Genomic DNA, 18611 nt, shown 5'->3' with positions numbered 1-18611 from the left:
TGGTAGGAAGACAGAAGCATGTTCCAAAACTCAATTTTGGTTTTTATTGCCTTTGTAGCATATTCAGATCCATATATAAGCATATTACTTAATAAAGTATTTAAAAAAAAAAAAAAAAGCAAAAAGTAAATATGTTGGTATCAGCACAATGAAGCTCTTTTTTTTTTTCTGGTTGAAGGCAGCTTGTAGCTAGCAAGTTCTGTATTGTGAGGACTCAATATCCTGCTTATCCTTAGAGAAAACCAAGTTACTTGCCTATAACAGGTGTCTCTGTGGGCAGGAATTGTATTCTGCTCAAGCTAAGCATATAGCCTGAAGTGGTCCTGTGTGATAGCAGGTGGGCTTCAAGTGTATTCTAAGCTGTAGAAGCTTCTCATGTGGGCTCCGTCAGTAATGTCACCTATACTGTGAGAACTTAGATCCTGCTATCCATAGAGAACACCTGCTACAATCAAGTAACTTGGATTTCTAGTTATAACTATCATTATTGCCAATACACACCTCACGTAGAAGACAGCCCATGCGGACTAAACAAAAGCATTTCTTAAAAAAAATAAAAAAAAAAAGCTCCAGGACAGCAGTTTCAGACAATTCTATACTATATTACTGAAGTTTAAGAGCATGAAAGCAAAAGGTCGGGTGGGAGGAGATTGCATACAAATTCCACAGCTACAGTATAAGAAATGATACAAATAATTTAGAACATTAATTAAATAACATTGAAAATAAGTGTTTTCACATTGGACATGAGGTGAAAGGTGGCAAGTGCTCCACTTTTATTTGACAATACCAAAGTCACTGTGCTCCAGCCGAAGAAGACTTCTCTCACTGTGAAATTCTGCACGTTTAATGTGCGATTTTGGGCTTCCTTTCTTCTGCAACCACTGCTGCATTTCTCTCACCCTGGACGTGGGGCCCTGAAGCTGGCCCTGCACAGTGTTCTGCTCTGTATTCTGCACCCAGCCTACCAGCCCCAGACGCTTTCCTTCAGCCTAACAAAGAAAGTAATATTTATTCTTATTTCATCCAAAGCACAATACAATACAAGGCCCTTAAAGGAAATGGCCCAGAGTACTTGAAGAACAGGATCTCCCTCTACACACCTTCAAGGTCACTAAGGTCCTCCCAAGTAAAACTTACAGGAGGAAAAAATCCTCAGCAGTCAAGGACTATCGGCTGTGGAATTCAAACATTGTCAAATACACTCCAACCAGAAGGACCACAGCAGCTTATTGAATCACCTTTAAAGCTTAGAGCCGTGGGATCAGGGCTAAGACGATTATATATGGAGATCGTATATTAAGGACTGTGCATATAATTTTGAAATGTGGCTGCCAGAAAGTTGTCAAGAAGGAAGATTTTGAAGACATTTGACAATATTTTGATATGTGTGTTCAAATCAAAAAAAGATTTTCAGAAGGTTTTTGCCAATGATTGGTCTGAGTCAATAAGCAGCTCTGTGGTCCTCTGGTTAGAGTGTATTCGACAATGTTTGAATTCCACAGTCGATAGCCCTCGACTGCTGAGGCTTTTTTCCTCCTGTAAGTTTCACTTAGAAAACGTTAAAAACAAACAAACCTGTATGACTTTTCAGATTTATTGATCTTCAAAGGTGTATTGAGTTCCACAATCATTAGATTGGAAGTAGTATACTATGCCATACTTTGCATTGTTATTTGAATGTTTTTACTGTTGTAATTGTCTATTGATTGACATTCTTGCTTTACACTACCTCGAGTGAATTCTTTCAAAAAAGCAGTGGAAATAAATCCTAATAAATAAATAAAAATAATCCAGGAAGTTCTCCCAGGAGCATAAAAACTTTATACTGCTCCTGTTTCAAACAGAATATATTCCGAGACCTATCAGGATTAACACAACCATAATTATGACATTTAAAAATTATACTTAACATTTCTCCCCAATTTTAAAGCTCCCCCTTCCCCCCAAGAGGATGGATGGAGGTCTCCTTCGCAGTGCATGCTCAGTGCACGTTTTGGCCATCAGAAGCCACCACAACAGCAGTCTTCCCTCTCTAAACTTGTGAGTCATCAGTGCCTCAACCCTACTGACCTCATAAGGATGCCACAGTGCCAGCCCCTAATATTCTAAAAATTCTGTCCTGAATGGCTAGAGGCTGGGATTCAAAACACAATGAAGTAAAGAAAAGTAAAAATAGCCGCAGCTTAGTGGAGTCACACAGGAGGTCATATATGACCATGTGTGCACTGAATGAAGTCAAGGGAACTTTCTAAAACCTTAACCCTGGGCAAATTCTCTACTAAAAAAAATAAACAATAAAATGCCAGTTGAGGCCAAAATTCAAAGGGTTTATACTCCTGAGGAGTTATACCCTGAACTGGCCTCTCTGAAAAGTTACAGGGTCAAGTTCTTCTGCTCAAAAAATGTCCTATGTCCTAAAGGCAAAAACATAGTAAAAAAAAAAATCTAGGTATATTAAAAGCAGAAAGCCGGCAAAAGAATCAGTTGGACTGCTAGATGACCGAGGGTTAAAAGGGGCGATCAGGGAAGACAAAGCCGTAGCGGAGATATTAAATTAATTCTTTGCTTCGGTCTTCACCGAGGAAGATTTGGGTGGGATACTGGTGCCGGAAATGGAATTCGAAGCTGACGAGTCGGAGAAACTGAATTCTCTGTAAACCTGGAGGATGTAATGGAGCAGTTCTACAAACTGAAGAGTAGCAAATCTCCTGGACCGGATGGTATTCATCCCAGAGTACTGATAGAACTGAAAAATGAGCTTGCGGAGCTATTGTTAGAAATATGTAATTTATCCTTAAAACTGAGCGTGGTACCGGAAGACTGGAGGGTGGCCAATGTAACGCCGATTTTTTAAAAAGGTTCCAGAGGAGATCCGGGAAATTATAGAAATGTTAAATAGTAGTAAATAGTAGTAGTAGTATAGACCGGTGAGTCTGACGTCGGTGCCGGGCAAAATGGTAGAGACTATTATTAAGAACAAAATTACAGAGCATATTCAAAAGCATGGATTAATGAGACAAAGTCAACATGGATTTAGTGAAGGGAAATCGTGCCTCACCAATACTACATTTCTTTGAAGGGATGAACAACATGTGGCTAAAGGTGAGCCGGTTGATATTGTGTATCTGGATTTTCAGAAGGCGTTTGACAAAGTACCTCATGATAGACTCCAGAGGAAATTGGAGAGTCATGGGATAGGAGGTAGTGTTCTACTGTGGATTAAAACCTGGTTAAAAGATAGAAAACAGAGAGTAGGGTTAAATGGTCAGTATTCTCAATGGAGAAGGGTAGTTAGTGGAGTTCCCCAGGGCTCTGTGCCGGGACCGCTGCTTTTTAACATATTTATAAACTAGTAAAAAAGGCCCGTTTCGGACACAAATGAAACGGGTGCTAGCAAGGTTTTTCTCGGAGTGTGTATGTTTGAGAGAGTGACTGTGTGAGAGAGAGAGAGAGAGAGTGACTGTGCGAGTGTGTGTGTGACAGAGAGAGAGTGAGACTGGGTGCGAGTGTGTCTGTGAGATAGAGACTGTGAGAATGAGAGTGTGTGCCAGGGCCCTCCCCCATCCCAGTTTCAGGGTCCAGGCACCCCCCTTCTGTCCGATGTGCACAGATAAAGTGTGATAGAGAGTGTGTCAGAGAGTGTATGTGAGACACAGAGAGTGAGCGTGTGCCCCCACCCCTCCTCTCAGGGCCCCCCTTCCCCCCCCCCTTTATGGTCTGAGAACTCCCTTCCACCCCCACCTCTCTGGTCTCAGTACCCCCTCCACCCCCACCTCTCTGATACAGCCCTGTCACTCTGTAAGCTCCTGCTCCTTCCAACCCTTGTATTGCACTCAATATCAGAGTTCTTTTTTGGTTGCTTTTTTTTTTTCATCCTACACATTCTCTCACATTGTCTAGCATCACTCCCCTTTTTTCGACCGGCTGTTGCCTTGCTTTGTTTTCAACTGTCATTTCTATGCTGCGCCTGCACTTCTGAGCCAGCTAAAGGCCTCAATAACCCAACTTCTTTTTACTTGAGCAACTGTCGCGCTCCTCACCTGCTGTGTGTCTTGCCTGCTCCTTGGTCCCGCCTCCGTGCAGGGGAGCATCGGCTATGCTGGCTGGGCCAATGCTCTGACACCACACTCCTCACCCTGATTGCTACGCCAGCCATCATGGCGGCGCCGGTGCGGCGGTCTTGCCACTGCTGCAGTTTGGAGCGCCAGCCATTTTGGCAGTGCCGGCGCTCCAAGGATAGCGCTTCTCTTCTGGGCGCGGGTCCCGGGAACTCTTGCCATGCCTCCGATGCCCCGGTTTGGCCACTTGCATCCTGCCTCCACCTCCTCCAGCTGGCTGGCCAATCTGCATTTCCCTTGCCTGCTGATTCCAGCCTGCCTTGGACTGTGTATGTTTGAGACACTGTGTGTATGTGAGAGAGTGTTTCTGTGTGTGAGTGTGTGTGTGTGTGACAGTGAGTTACAGTGTGACAGAGTGTGTGTGTGTGGCTACAACTACCATGACCCGTTCCTTCCTTACCTCGCCTTACGAGGTTCCAGGCCCCTCAACGGTTCTGTTTGTTGTTGAAGCTCCGCCTATGTGCCCTGCCCCTTTTGCCCCTCCTCCTCTGGCTCTGACGTCAGCCTCATCTACGGAGCCTAGCAGACCAAGGAGCCACGGTCTCAGTCAGCAAGACGAATAGAACGTTGGAGGTGAGAATTATTATATAGGATGACCTAGAGATGGGAGTAACTAGTGAGGTAATTAAATTTGCTGATGACACAAAGTTATTCAAAGTTGTTAAATCGCGGGAGGATTGTGAAAAATTACAAGAGGACCTTACGAGACTGGGAGACTGAATGTCTAAATGGCAGATGATGTTTAATGTGAGCAAGTGCAAAGTGATGCATGTGGAAAAGAGGAACCCGAATTATAGCTACATCATGCAAGGTTACACGTTGAGTGAAGAAAACTTTTCTCTGATTCGTTTTAAATTTACTACATTGTACCTTCATCGCATGCCCCCAAGTCCTAGTATTTTTTGGAAAGCGTGAACAGATGCTTCACATCTACCCGTTCAACTCCACTCATTATTTTATCGAACTCTATCATATCTCCCCTCAGCTGCCTTTTCACCAAGCTGAAGAGCCCTAGCCACTTTAGCCTTTCCTCATAGGGAAGTCGTCCCAACCCCGTTATCATTTTCGTCTCCCTTCTCTGCACCTTTTCTAATTCCACTATATCTTTTTTGAGATGCAGCAACTAGAATTGAACACAATATTCGAGGTGCGGTCGCACCATGGAGCGATACAAAGGCATTATAACATCCTCATTTTTGTTTTCCATTCCTTTCCTAATAATACCCAACATTCTATTTGCTTTCTTAGCCGCAGAAGGTTTCAACGTATCATCAACGATGACACCTAGATCCCTTTCTTGGTTTGTGACTCCTAACGTGGAACCTTGTATGACGCAGCTATAATTCGGGTTCCTCTTTCCCACATGCATCACTTTGCACTTGCTCACATTACACGTCATCTGCCATTTAGACATCCAGTCTCGTAAGATCCTCTGGAATTCGTTGCCAGAGAATGTGGTAAAGGCGGTTAGCTTAGCGGAGTTTAAAAAAGGTTTGGACGGCTTCATAAAGGAAAAGTCCATAGACCGTTATTAAATGGACTTGGGGAAAATCCACTATTTCTGGGATAAGCAGTATAAAATGTTTTGTACATTTTTGGAATCTTGCCGGGTATTTGTGTCCTGGATTGGCCACTGTTAGAAACAGGATGCTGGGCTCGATGGACCTTTGGTCTTTCCCAGTATGGCAATACTTACGTACTTAACGCCTAAAATGTAGAGTCTTACAAGTGGTGACCACTGGGGTGGATTTAGGGTGAGGAAATAAAGGGGCTCTTTTACTAAAGCTTAGCGTGTACTAAATGTTACGTGTCCTATTTAGTGGAACTCTTTGCCGGAGGATGTGGTAACAGAGGTTAGCGTATCTGGGTTTTAAAGAAGGTTTGGACAAATTCTTGGAGGAAAATTCCAGAGTTTGCTATTGAGACAGATATGGAGAAACCACTGCTTGCCCCAGGATTGGTATCACAGAATGTTGCCACTATTTGGGTTTCTGCCAAGTGCTTGTGACCTGGATTGATCACTCTTGGAAACAGGATACTGGGCTAGGTGAACCTTTGGTTTGATCCAGTATAGCTATTCTTTTGTTCTTAACACACTTTTGGAAGCCCAGACAAGATGTATTCTACACATTAGAAAAGGTGGAAAGGCCACCAAATGACTGCAGCCATATTTAAATATGAATGTGACTTCCGGTGGAGCTGCCGGCCAAGATGGCTGCCGCATGCTAAGCTCCGCAAAGTCACGGTCGGGGGACTCTGAAAAACCCGCTGCTTCCAACCACATTACGACGCAGCTCGATAAACACCGGGGCAGGAAACGGGACGGCGATCCGACCCCCAAAAATATAGCAGCGACGAAATCAGAGCGGAGAGAATCGGCAGCAGCGGGTTACCCCTCCCCCACTCCACGAGGCGAATGGCCGGCACCCGAGAGATCCTGGTTTGGAGCGAGTGGACAGCAAAATAAAGGTCGGAAGACAGGGGCAGCATGAGCACTGAATAAACAGGCTGACAGAGTGAGTGATAGCAGACCAGCGACTGGGGGAGCAAACAATGGGAGAGTGGTAGCTGCTGCAGGCAGGAAGGGGAGAGAGGGTCGGAGAGACTAACAGAGAGAAATGAATGCAACAGAGACTTTATAATCCCATATCAGCAGAGATAAGAGCTGGTGCAGCTGAGCCATACTGTTATAGTACTAGCAAGAGAAGCCGGAGAAAGCAGAGCAAGCCTGTATTAAGAGAGCAGCCTGGAGATTTAAAGAGACAGACCTTTTTTTTTTTTTAATTCATCTAACCTCAGTCTACGAAGAGAGAGGGAGGTGTACAACACTTTAAGTCCCTGCAGGAAGGTTGAAGTGGTGGAGTTGAACTTGCCTCATAAAGCATTGAGGAAGAAGGAGTGCTTGGGACGGTATTAGGATCCAAACAGGCACCTCAAAAGCGCTACTTTACTATACTGTGTATGGCGACCAGAGGATCTAGAAAAGAGCCGGAAAAACCCAAAGGAGGAGGCTCCAAAGATGGCGGAGAAAAGCTCACCGCCATCGGTGAGTTCCATATGGACCTCGGAAATTGTGACGGAAGTTAAGATGGCGGTGGAAGAAACTATGAGTCACCAACTTCAACAGATAATAGACAAATTGGATAGTATGGACCAACGGTTCACAACTTTCACAAAAGACTTTTAAGAGGTCCAGCAGAGACTGGGAGAAGTGGAAACGACGACGCAGGAGTCCACCACAGCTATAGTTGATCTAACAAAAAAAGTAGAAGATAAAGTGGACGACTTAGAAAACCGCTCTCGACGGAATAACATCAGACTGGTAGGAATACCAGAAACCATAAAGGAGGGAGACCTGAGAGAATTTCTGGAACCCTGGCTTGCTAAGATATTACACAATGTAAGCACAGCAGGACCTCTCAAGATAGAGCGGGCACATCGTCTGGGGCCCAGGAAAGCTCCCAATGATCGGCCAAGGGTGGTCATTGTGCGCCTGCTCCATTATCATCATAAAATGGAGATACTCACAGCTCTCAGGAAAGGAGCAGCACTCGAGATTGAAGGCCACAAGATATTATGTTTTCAAGATTATTCCACTAAAGTCTCTCTTCAGCGTAAACAATATTCACAGGTCTGTGGGAGACTGCAAAAATGCAAATCCGTTTTGGACTATTATATCCAGCGAAATTACGTATCCAGCATAATGGAGCTGTGAAGTTCTATGATACTGTGGAGGCGGCCCAAGCGTTTGTAGACCAGATGGAGAGAGACAGACCTAGTCCTTCTAAAAACAAGTAGACTATGATAGTGAGAAGCGAGTCATGAGTAACTATGAGAACGATGATAGAAGAGATGAAAATATCTTATGTTGATGTTGAGTTAATTATCTCTGAAATGGTTAATGTTACACTTGCTGTTATGGGTGTTATAAATCACAAAGGGGGGGGGGGGGGGAGACACAAACTTAGGAACACTCGCTAAAGGAGTCCTCGACCAGAGATACGGAGGTTGTGCACCTTAGGTGCCCAGTAGGAGTAGGGGGACACAGAGGTTGGGAGGGGCAGGGATGGGATCAGGGGGGGGGGGGGATACAGTAAGAAGACATAACTTCATGGTCAGGAAGAAGAAGGACATAAGTAGTTGGGTACGGGAAACCACGGGAACACTGCCACATAGAATGCTAATAAGAAGAAAGCGAGGGGGGTACTGGCTGGGATGCCCCCATTGCTTATTAAATGCAGGTATCAACTTGATGTACAATATGAAAATGATTTTAAGTAATGGCACTTAAGATAGTGACTTGGAATGTGGGTGGCATCTCCTCGCCGATCAAAAGACAGAAGATACTCCAGCCACTCCATAAACAAAAAGTAGGAATAGCCTTACTTCAAGAGACACATTTGAATGCTAAAGAACATGCGAAACTAAGCAAGTGGTGGGTGGGAGCTTATTATGAGTCCCCGGCACAGAGCAAAAAAGCGGGAGTTATAATATTAATCAAGAAAGGGATTCAAGTCCATACTCATAAGATTGTGGCAGACACAGAGGGAAGATATGTACTAGTGCATTTAACGATAGAGCGACAACCAATAGTCTTGTGTAATGTATATGCCCCCAATACATATAATAAAGCCTTTTATAAAAAAACTTATGCAACATCTAACAAGTTTTGAAGGAATTCCCATGCTGGTAGGAGGGGACTTTAATGCAGTGGCTGATTCAAAATTGGATAGGTCACATGGGGGGGAAGAGAGGGTCGGGGTCGGATTCGAGAGGAATAACTATGATAAGTGAGGTCCTTGATTTAGTGGATGTGTGGCAGACTGTACACCCATTGGAACGGGATTATACCCATTTGTCTCGTGCACATGCTATCCTGTCACGTATAGACTATATTTTACTTTCACGCTCTTTATTCGCGAGGATTCGGGAGGCGGAAATAGGTCCTATAAAAATATCTGATCACGCGATAGTACATGCCATCTTAGACCCTCCCGGACCCGTGCCTGGCCAAGTTCAATGGAGATTTCCTACTCGTTTGTATAACGATAAAATATTTTTGGGATATATAACCCAAAAATATAAGCATTTTCAAGAAACTAATCAGGAGCATAGGGGCACCCCAATTCTATATTGGGATACGGCAAAAGCTGTATTACGGGGAGACATCATAGCATACACGAGTCATCAAAACAAGGTAAGGGAGAGGGAGTTGCTCAGATTGGAAAAAGAAGTAACAAGAGTAAGGAAAGCATATGGGCGCCATCATAATTTGCAACTAAAAGCCCAACTATTAGAAATGCAGCAGGCCTTAAATGAAAGGCTTCATCAAAAGGCCCAAAAGAACTATGCTTATTATAGATATCAACTCTGTAAATATGCAAACAAAAGCAGCAGGATGCTAGCACGGTTGTCAAAACCTAAGCAGGGGCCCAACAAAATAGACGCTCTGTACGCCTCTAATGGGGCACTAGAGAATAAGGATGCTCAAATCAATAAAATCATGTTACACGAGTTTGTACTCACCCCCTAATCCATCGCTGCTGGACAGTGAGATGTATCTAAGTGGACAAGATATTGTCCGAGTGGAACCAGAGAGTCTAGCCATGTTAAATGCTACCATAACAGCAGACGAAGTATCGTGGGCAATACAACAAGGACCCCTGGGAAAGGCCCCGGGTCCCGATGGTTATAGAGGGGAATTTTATAAATTGCTTAAAGAGGAGGTGGTACAGCCGCTAACAGACATGTTTAATGCCATAGTGCAGGAACAACAAATGCCCCCATCCCTAAGGCTTGCACAAATTATAATATTACCAAAGCCGGGACGAGATACAAAGAAGCCAGAATCTTATAGACCGATTTCACTTTTAAATTATGAAGCCAAATTATATGCAAAAGTCCTAGCGAACCGCCTAGCACGAATACTACCAGACATTATTGAGGAGTCTCAAGTAGGCTTTGTGCAGGGCAGAAACATTACAAAAATGTTAGGAAGATACAACATTGGAGGTAGTCTCCAATCAGGCAATACCATCTGTGTTAGTCAGCTTCGATGCCGAAAAGGCATTCGACAGAGTGGTATGGGACTTTTTATTTGGGACAATAGAAGCCTATGGAATAAGTGGGTTTTTTCAGGAGGCAATACAGGCGTTATACTATCTTCCCCAGGCCCAGATGTGGGTTAATGGAATACTATCTGCCCTCTTCTCCATACACCGGGGCACCAGACAGGGATGTCCGTTGTCACCCCTATTGTTTGTATTAACATTAGACCCCTTAATCAGAGATGTTCAAAGGTCACCTGATATACGGGGGGTCATGGTAGGAGCAGATATGTTCAAGATCGCAGCATTTGCTGATGACTTACTAGCCCATCTAACTTATCCAGGAACCTCGCTGCCAGCTCTATTAGAATGTATGGCAGAATATGGAGATTTTTCTGGCTTTAAGTTAAACCTGGAGAAGTCAGAGGCATTGCAGGGTGAGGCGAACCATGAAGAGAATTGGCAGGGACACATCCCATTGAAATGGGCAGATGGGTCCTTTCGTTACCTGGGTGTACAGCTGTCTATGGATACCTCAAAATTGTACCAACTGAACATAGAGAAGTTGCTGCAGGATACAGAACGCTCTCTTGAACAGTGGAGCCATCTACCCTTGTCTCTCATAGGTAGAATCAATTTGTTTAAAATGCTCATATTCCCAAGATGGCTCTACATATTACAAGTTATGCCAATATACTTATTAAGCAGGGATATACGAAAATTATATAGGATCTGTAGGAAATTCCTTTGGGGTGGGAAGAAGTCCAAATTGCGCTTAGAATACCTCTTTGACAACTGGGTGCGGGGAGGCTTGGGACTCCCCAATATACAAAGATATAACCAGGCCTGTCTTATGCGCCACCTTCGAGATTGGCTGTTAGATACCAATCACTTCACCCCGATTAGATGGGAGCAGGCATTGTATAAACCTTGGCATGTGAACTTTCTTTTGCAAGCCAATTCAAATAGCCTACCGTTAGCATGTAAGAAAAGTTTTTTGCTACGACCTTTAAGACAAGTTTGGCAATACCTAATGAAAGCTTGGAATCAGAACCCAAATGTTTTACCACAACTGGCCTTTTTGTAATTTAGTGGCCGTGCACAAATGTTGCCATTAAAATAAATAAATAAATTTACAGTGTGCAGTTAGAAAGGGTGCAAGAAGGGCAACAAAAATGACAAAGGTGAAGGAACAATTTTCCCTAACAGGAAAGGCTAAAGTGGCTACGGCTCTTCAGCTTGGAGAAGACGGTTCAGGGGAGATATGATGGAGGTCTATAAAATAATGAGTGGAGTTGAACGGGTAGATGTGAAGCGTCTGTTCACGCTTTCCAAAAATACTAGGACTAGGCAGCATGCGATGAAGCTACAAAGTAGTAAATTTAAAATGAATCAGAGAAAATGTTTCTTCACTCAACATGTAATTAAACTCTGGAATTGATCGCCAGAGAATGTGGTAAAGGCGGTTAGCTTAGTGGGGTTTAAAAAAAGGTTTGTACGGCTTCCTAAAAGAGATGTCCATAGACCATTATTAAAATGGACTTGGGGAAAACCCACTATTTCTGGGATAAGCAGCATAAAATATTCCGTACTTTTTGGGATCTTGCCAGGTATTTGTGACCTGGATTGGCCACTGCTGGAAACAGGATTCTGGGCTTGATGGACCATTGGTCTGTCCCAGTATGGCAATACTTATGTACTTACCACTACCATTTTGTAGGTAACAAGGGTTCACACAGTATCTTAGTACAGAATACCCAGTCTGCTTCCAGACATGCTCCACTCCATCCTATCCAAATCTATTCACCCACGATTAAGGCACAGACTGACGTCTGTCCAGCACTGGCATTGTTCCCCAACTTCTGAAGCTAAATCTGTCTAACCACGATCAGAGCACAGACCATAGAAGTCTGCCCAGTACTGGCTTTGCTTCCTGATCTCTGCTAGGCTTCTTTGGATTCACTCCTTCTAAACAGGATTCCTTTATGTTTATCCCACGCTTTTTTGAATTCCATTACCGTCTTCATCTCCACTACCTCCCACAGGAAGGCACTGCAGGTATCTACCACCCCCTATGTGAAAAAAATACTTCCTGACATTTTTCCTGAGTCTGCCACCTTTTAACCTCAATTCAAGTCCTCTCGTTCTAGCACCTTCTCGTCTCTGGAAAAGGTTTGTTTGTGGATTAATACCTTTCAAATATTTAAGTGTCGGTATCATATCACCCCTGTTTCTCCTTTCCTCTGGTCAGTAAGTCTCTCCTCATACATCCTGCAAGGCAAATTCCATACCATTTTGTCACTTTTCTCAGAACCACTTATGGCCTCCAAAACTGAACACAATAGTCCAAAGCGGGTCCTCACCAATGATTTGTAGAGGGGCATCAACATCTCCTCTCTTCTACTGGTTATACCCCTCTCTATACAGCTTAGCAGCCTTCTGGTGACGGCCACTGCCTTATCACACTGTTTCGTCGCCTTGAGATCCTCAGACAGCACCACCCCAAGGGCCCCTCTCCTGAGCTGTGCTTATCAATCTTTCTCCACCTATCTGGTACATCTCCTTTGGAGTTCTACACCCCAAGTGCATCACTCTGCACTTCTTGGCATTACATTTTAACTCGATCATTAACTACAGAAACCTCTCATTTATTCTTATACATATTTCTTTGTTTTGCTTGGTTTTAATAAAATATAGTGGCTAGTGCTCATCAAAGATCCAGGAGCCATTTCCTCTAGATAGCACTGCATACCGCCATCATTGCACCCTAGTCCTCCATCCTACCTCAAAATACAAAGATCTTCTGTTATAATATAAATGTTCAGTCTTATGTGGATATTCTTGTATAACTGGTACACTTATCTTTAGGTCCGATGTTTTCCTTGTGTGCATAATGGTAAACCCTCTCCTGGTTCCTCAACTCTGTTGACCTGGACTGATTAAGAATCTTGGCGATTTGTATTTTGGGTCTTTTGGGTGCTTTCTAGGAACTGTAGGACCCCTGCGAATGTGGCCCCAGTGTCCTTAGAAATCACAGGGGAATAACCTGAGAGTGGGAGACTCGCCCAAAGGCGAGTGCGACCTACCTAATCAATGGGAGGAGGGTGCAAGTGTAGAGCACATGCCCAGGTGCAGGCTGGCCTACCCCCAGATAGGTGCTAGGCATTTCATGACAGCAGAGAATCTGTCAAAGTGATTTGAGGGTGGTACTAGGAGGTAGAAGTCATAATGGATTATTATGAAGCACTCTTTGGGAAGAGAAAGGTTTTTAGCCTCTTCCTGAAGTTAAGGTAGCTGATTTCTGTTCTGATGGCAATAGGTAGAGTGTTCCATATTTTAACTCCAAGTACAGGGAATATACAGCTGAAAATCTTCTGATTTCAAATTGTCTTTTGGAACGGTGATGCTCTAGTTGTTGTTTCAGTCTGTTAGACTGGAACAGACATAGCAGTGCAGTTTGTTAAGATGAGCCAGAACACTAGTATATCTATTCAATATGTATAAGTACATAAGCATTGCCATGTTGGGACAGACCAAGGGTCCATCGAGCCCAGCACCGTTTATACCAGGCTTTGACGCTGCTTAAGTTCTTGCACATGTTAACTTGTGCTCTGTTCTATAAACGGCAATTTCAAGCATAATTGCTGTTATAGAATTGGCCCTTAGCACCCATCATTTTTGCAAACTTTTTGAATCTAACCCAACAGTGGGTAAGAAGCAGAGATGGGATGTTTCTGTGAATTACATTACTGTGGTTTATCTTTTGTTTAATTTGTATTCTCACTTTCTTAATATTTACTACAAACCTGTGTATACTTCCGGAAAAATACACCTTGAACTTTCCCAAAAATTTCATAATTCACCGAGATCAAGGGATCTTCCTCAGCCATGTTCCCACCTGTCTTGGGCAAAAGGAAAACAGAATATAATTCTGGAGGCCACATTGCCAGAAAGGTATAGAAAAAGTAGGGTTAGTCAAGAGAACAGGCACTAAAATTGTGTAACCTGCAACACTATGAAGTAAAATGTAAGCACCTAAACACATGCAGCCTAGAAAAAAGGAAAGAAGCAAGATACGGCAAAAATACATTCAAATCACCCAGGGGCCCTTTTACAAAGCAGCAGTAAGCTCAATGCAGGCTTATCATACACTATCCCAGAACTACCGCCGGCCCAACGCAGCCAGTGATGGTAGTTCCGGAATGCTGGAAAAATTAAAAATTTTTTGTATAGTGCGGCACTAACCTGGCGGTAATCGGATAGGGTTACTGCAGGAGCCCTTACCACCACCTCATGGCTATTTTTGGGGAAGCATTTTACCAGGGCCCTGGCGTGTGGGGAAAAACAGCTCCAACCACTACTGCAGGTCCCTTTTTTCCCACAGCTTAGTAAAAGGACCCCTCAAAGAGATAAACAATCCCTTCACAAGGGCTCATAATATAGGGGAATAAGTTATTCTCATAGGTCCCTCTTTGAAAGGCACATTTTGAAAATGAACAACCTGATAACGAGCTTCTATTTAGTCTAATAAAGGAAACGCTCTTACCTACTAATCAGCTTTTGAACACTACACAAACTGGCTCAGATTGTTGGACATGCTACATAGTTCCATAAAGGTTCATTCCTTTTTTGCCCTTGCTGTAGCCACTGGCCTTACAGATTGTGCTGCATCCCAAACTGGTGGAGCCACACACGGTCTACTAAATGGGATGTCCTAATTATATTATGAAATTATCAACTGACTGGTTTATTGATTACCTTACCCAACACCTGATCTACATGTTCTCCAATGGCTATTTCCCAATACACAAACAAAATATTGTATGAATGTCCATTCCTAAAAATCCTATGGCAAAAAGAAACGCGATTACAAACTATAGTCTGATTGCTTAAATTCCACTATTAACAAAAACAGTGGAAGATTTGGTGGCAAAATAATGAATGGATTACCTAAGGATAAATTAGGCCTTACCTGCTAATTTGCTTTCCTTTACTCCCTCCGGACCGGCCCAGAATGTGACTGATGGGTTGTGCACGCCTTCCAGCAGGTGGAGACTGAGAAAAACTGTGACTCTAGAGAGCCAATAAGAGCCCTTGCCAGACAGAGAAAGATCCAGTAATAGAGTACCAAAGCAGAAGAAAGAAAACACTTACTCTGTGCATCCAAAAACCTGAGCAGCCACCGGCACCTTGCCAACCAAGGGTGTGTGCCTGAAACAAAGAGCCAGAAATTTGGACAGTATTGTTTCTTTATCTTTATTTGCCTTCTTTTAACCAAGAAGTTACTTATTTATTCGTTTATATATTCCTACATTAGAGAAATAAACCAGCAACACAGCTCCAAACAACAAAACCACGAACATCCGAACAGAACACACCAGAATATCTGAAGGGAGGGATCTGGGACGGTCCGGAAGGAGTAAAGGAAAGCAAATTAGCAGGTAAGGCCTAATTTATCCTTCCTTAGCCTCCCTCCGGACCGGCCCAGAATGTGACTGATGGGAAGTAACAAAGCAGTACCATTATGGGAGGGACCCTAGCAGCCCGCCGATAACACACTCTCTCCAAAAGCCACCCGTCGCCGACTGAGAACGTCTAAACGGTAGTGCTTAGAAAAGGAATGTAAGTACGACCAGGTCGCCGCCCTACAAATGTCCTCTGGGGGCACCAGACGCTCTGCCCAAGAAGCTGCCTGACCTCTCGTCGAATGAGCCTTAACATGCTCCGGAACAGATTTCCCGAAAGCAAATAGGCTGAAGCAATCATTTCCTTGAGCCACCGAGAAATAGTAGGCTTAGAAGCCATTAGCCCCTTACGCGCACCTCCAATCAAGAGGAACAACCGATCCAATCGCCGAAAACTGTCGACTTAATATAATGCTTCAGGACCCGTTTGACATCCAAACACTTCAATCTCCGCTGCTCCTCCGAACCAGAGAAGGAACCTAACACAGGCAAAACAACCGGTTGAGAGACATGAAACCGAGATACCACTTTGGGAAGAAAGGACGGAACCGGCCACAAAACTACGCAATCGGGACAGAACTCCAAAAACGGAGACCTACACGACAACGCCTGCAGCTCCAAAACTCGCCGCGCCGATGCAACGGCCACCAAAAATACGGTCTTTAGAGTCAAATCCTTTAACGTACAGGACGCCAAGGGCTCAAAAGGAGGCTTGGTAAGAACCGAGAGCACCACATACAGATCCCATGGAGGAAACGAGCATTGAGAGGGAGGCCAAAGAAGATTAACCCCCCTGAGGAAGCGAACGACATCCGGATGACTAGCCAACGACTTCCCTTTCATACGACCACGAAAACACGTCAACGCCGCAATCTGCACCTTAAGGGATGACAAGGCCAACCCCTTGTCAAACCCTTGCTGCAAAAAATCCAAAATCTGCGGTACCGAAGTCCGAAAAGGAGACAAACTACACTCCACACACCAACTCTCAAAAATCCTCCAAGTAAGCACATAACTCAGAGAAGTGGAACATCGCCGAGAATGCAGCATTGTAGCAATGACCGGAGCAGAGAGACCTCTTTTGATCAACCTAGCCCTCTCAAGAGCCATGCCATAAGACAAAATCGACCCGGATCCGGATGAACGACCAGACCCTGCGACAAGAGATCTTGCATGACCGGAAACCTGAAGGGAAGATCGTCCAGAAGACGTCAAAGGTCGGCACACCACGGCCTGCGAGGCCAATCCTGCGCCACCAGAATCAGACGACCCTTGTGACTCTCTACCTTCTGAAGCAGACGCCCGATCAAAGGCCAAGGCGGAAAAGCATACATTAGACCATCCGGCCAAGATTGAAGAAGAGCGTCCACTGCGAGCGCTTTGGGATCTCTGCGACGGCTGTAGAACAGAGGAAGCTTCGCATTGGCCGCGGATGCCAACAGATCCATCTTGGGAACTCCCCAGCGATCTACCAACAGATGAAACGCCACGTCGCTTAGCGCCCACTCTCCGGAATTGAGCATGTGACGACTAAGAAAGTCTGCTTGAATGTTTAGAACCCCTGCTACATGAGCCGCAGAGAGAGCCACCAGATTGACTTCCGCCCAATGTAGGAGCAGTGACGCCTCCCGCTCCAACGGGAGACTCCGCGTCCCTCCTTGCCGGTTGATGTATGACACCGCTGTGACATTGTCCGACATGACTCTCACCGCCCGTCCGGTGAGCAGTGGAAGAAAACTCCGAAGCGCCAGACGGATAGCCCTGGTCTCCAACAAGTTGATCGAACATGGACTCCAGAAGGGACCAAAGACCCTGAGCCACTTGCCTCTGACAATGAGCTCCCCAGCCTTGAAGACTGGCATCCATCATGACCACTACCCAGTCGGGCTGATCCAGAGGCATGCCTTTGGTCAAATTGGCCTCCCGAAGCCACCAACGTAGACTGGCTCTCACCAGCAACGACAGTGGCAACCTGTGAAGAAGCGACCCGGTCTGGGATGACCACCTGGATAGAAGAGACCTCTGCAGAGGCCTCATGTGAGCCCTGGCCCAGGGCACCATCTCTATCGTCTTCTGGCTACACCACTGTCAGAGGCTTCCATGACAAGTTTAGAAATTTTAGAACAAGGACAGCGCTGGGCAGACTTCTCTGGTCTATGCCCTTAACTGCAAGGCCAAATCAAGATCAGGTACACATATGAAGTATCACATACCATAGGTAATGAGTATCTTTTTGGGCTGGGCAGAGTGGATGAACAATCTTGTGCCAGAAACCCAGACAGTAGAAAAGCAGCAGAATGGCCTGGAAAGGAGGCCGTGTCCGGGGAAACCTGGCCATAGCTCTCTTGATCATTAATCTCCGAGATAATTCCCTTTCCAGCCCTCCCAAAACCCCACTCTGTTACTTCACTCTTCACATTGAAATACAAAATAGACGTTACAATCACCAAAACTGGACAGTTGAAAGAGAGATGACCTGACCTTGTTTCTCCCTCTATTTCAAGCCTTCATACTGAAATGTTTCCAAGTGACTTTCTCTGTATTAGATCATTTTCAGAACCTCCTTTTCCATCTTTTGGCAACAGCATTAGACCAAGGCGAAAAGACAGCAAGGTGGAGAGGAAACCGTCACCTTCCATAGCCAACACATCCCTAGTGTGGCCTCGGCCTCTGTTCCAGGCTCCCGTCCCTCTCCCCTCTCGTTGCCGCTGGCACTTACCTCCTCCTCCTCCTCCTCCGTCCGATCCGCTCCTCCTGTAGAATCCGTGTGTCCGCGCGCGACGATGATGCTGCTGAAGCCACCGCAGTAACGGACAAAGCAAACAGGAGAGCGAGCGACACCTGCGAGAGAACACGGAAGCAACCTCCTGGCTGTGAGGACCACGAGCGGCGCAACCAATCCGCTCCGAGCTTTGTACTCAGCACCGCCCACCGGCTCCACGTGCGCCAGTTTTTAAAGAAAAGCACGCGCTGATGTC

At 44.9% G+C, this 18611-nt stretch overlaps 1 protein-coding gene across 7 annotated transcripts; it reads right to left on the bottom strand.

The window, feature by feature from the left end:
- Nucleotides 1-18538, bottom strand: ACYP1 (acylphosphatase 1). Of its 7 annotated transcripts, none has more exons than XM_030214533.1 (3): nucleotides 18353-18538; nucleotides 13975-14070; nucleotides 1-992 (listed from the first exon to the last, which is right to left on the bottom strand). In XM_030214533.1, exons 2-3 carry the CDS (start codon nucleotides 14056-14058, stop codon nucleotides 777-779), a joined length of 300 nt encoding a protein of 99 aa, XP_030070393.1. In that variant the 5' UTR covers nucleotides 14059-14070; nucleotides 18353-18538; the 3' UTR covers nucleotides 1-776. The 7 variants fall into 7 exon arrangements, with proteins under 7 accessions (XP_030070393.1, XP_030070388.1, XP_030070392.1 ...); XM_030214528.1 differs by having other exon boundaries at nucleotides 18356-18538; XM_030214532.1 differs by having other exon boundaries at nucleotides 13975-14066; nucleotides 18356-18538.
- Nucleotides 18539-18611: the final 73 nt, after the last annotated feature.

This window comes from Microcaecilia unicolor, chromosome 9 (genome assembly GCF_901765095.1).
Source record: "Microcaecilia unicolor chromosome 9, aMicUni1.1, whole genome shotgun sequence".
Taxonomy (NCBI): domain Eukaryota; kingdom Metazoa; phylum Chordata; class Amphibia; order Gymnophiona; family Siphonopidae; genus Microcaecilia; species Microcaecilia unicolor.
This window is presented reverse-complemented; position numbering and strand designations above follow the sequence as displayed.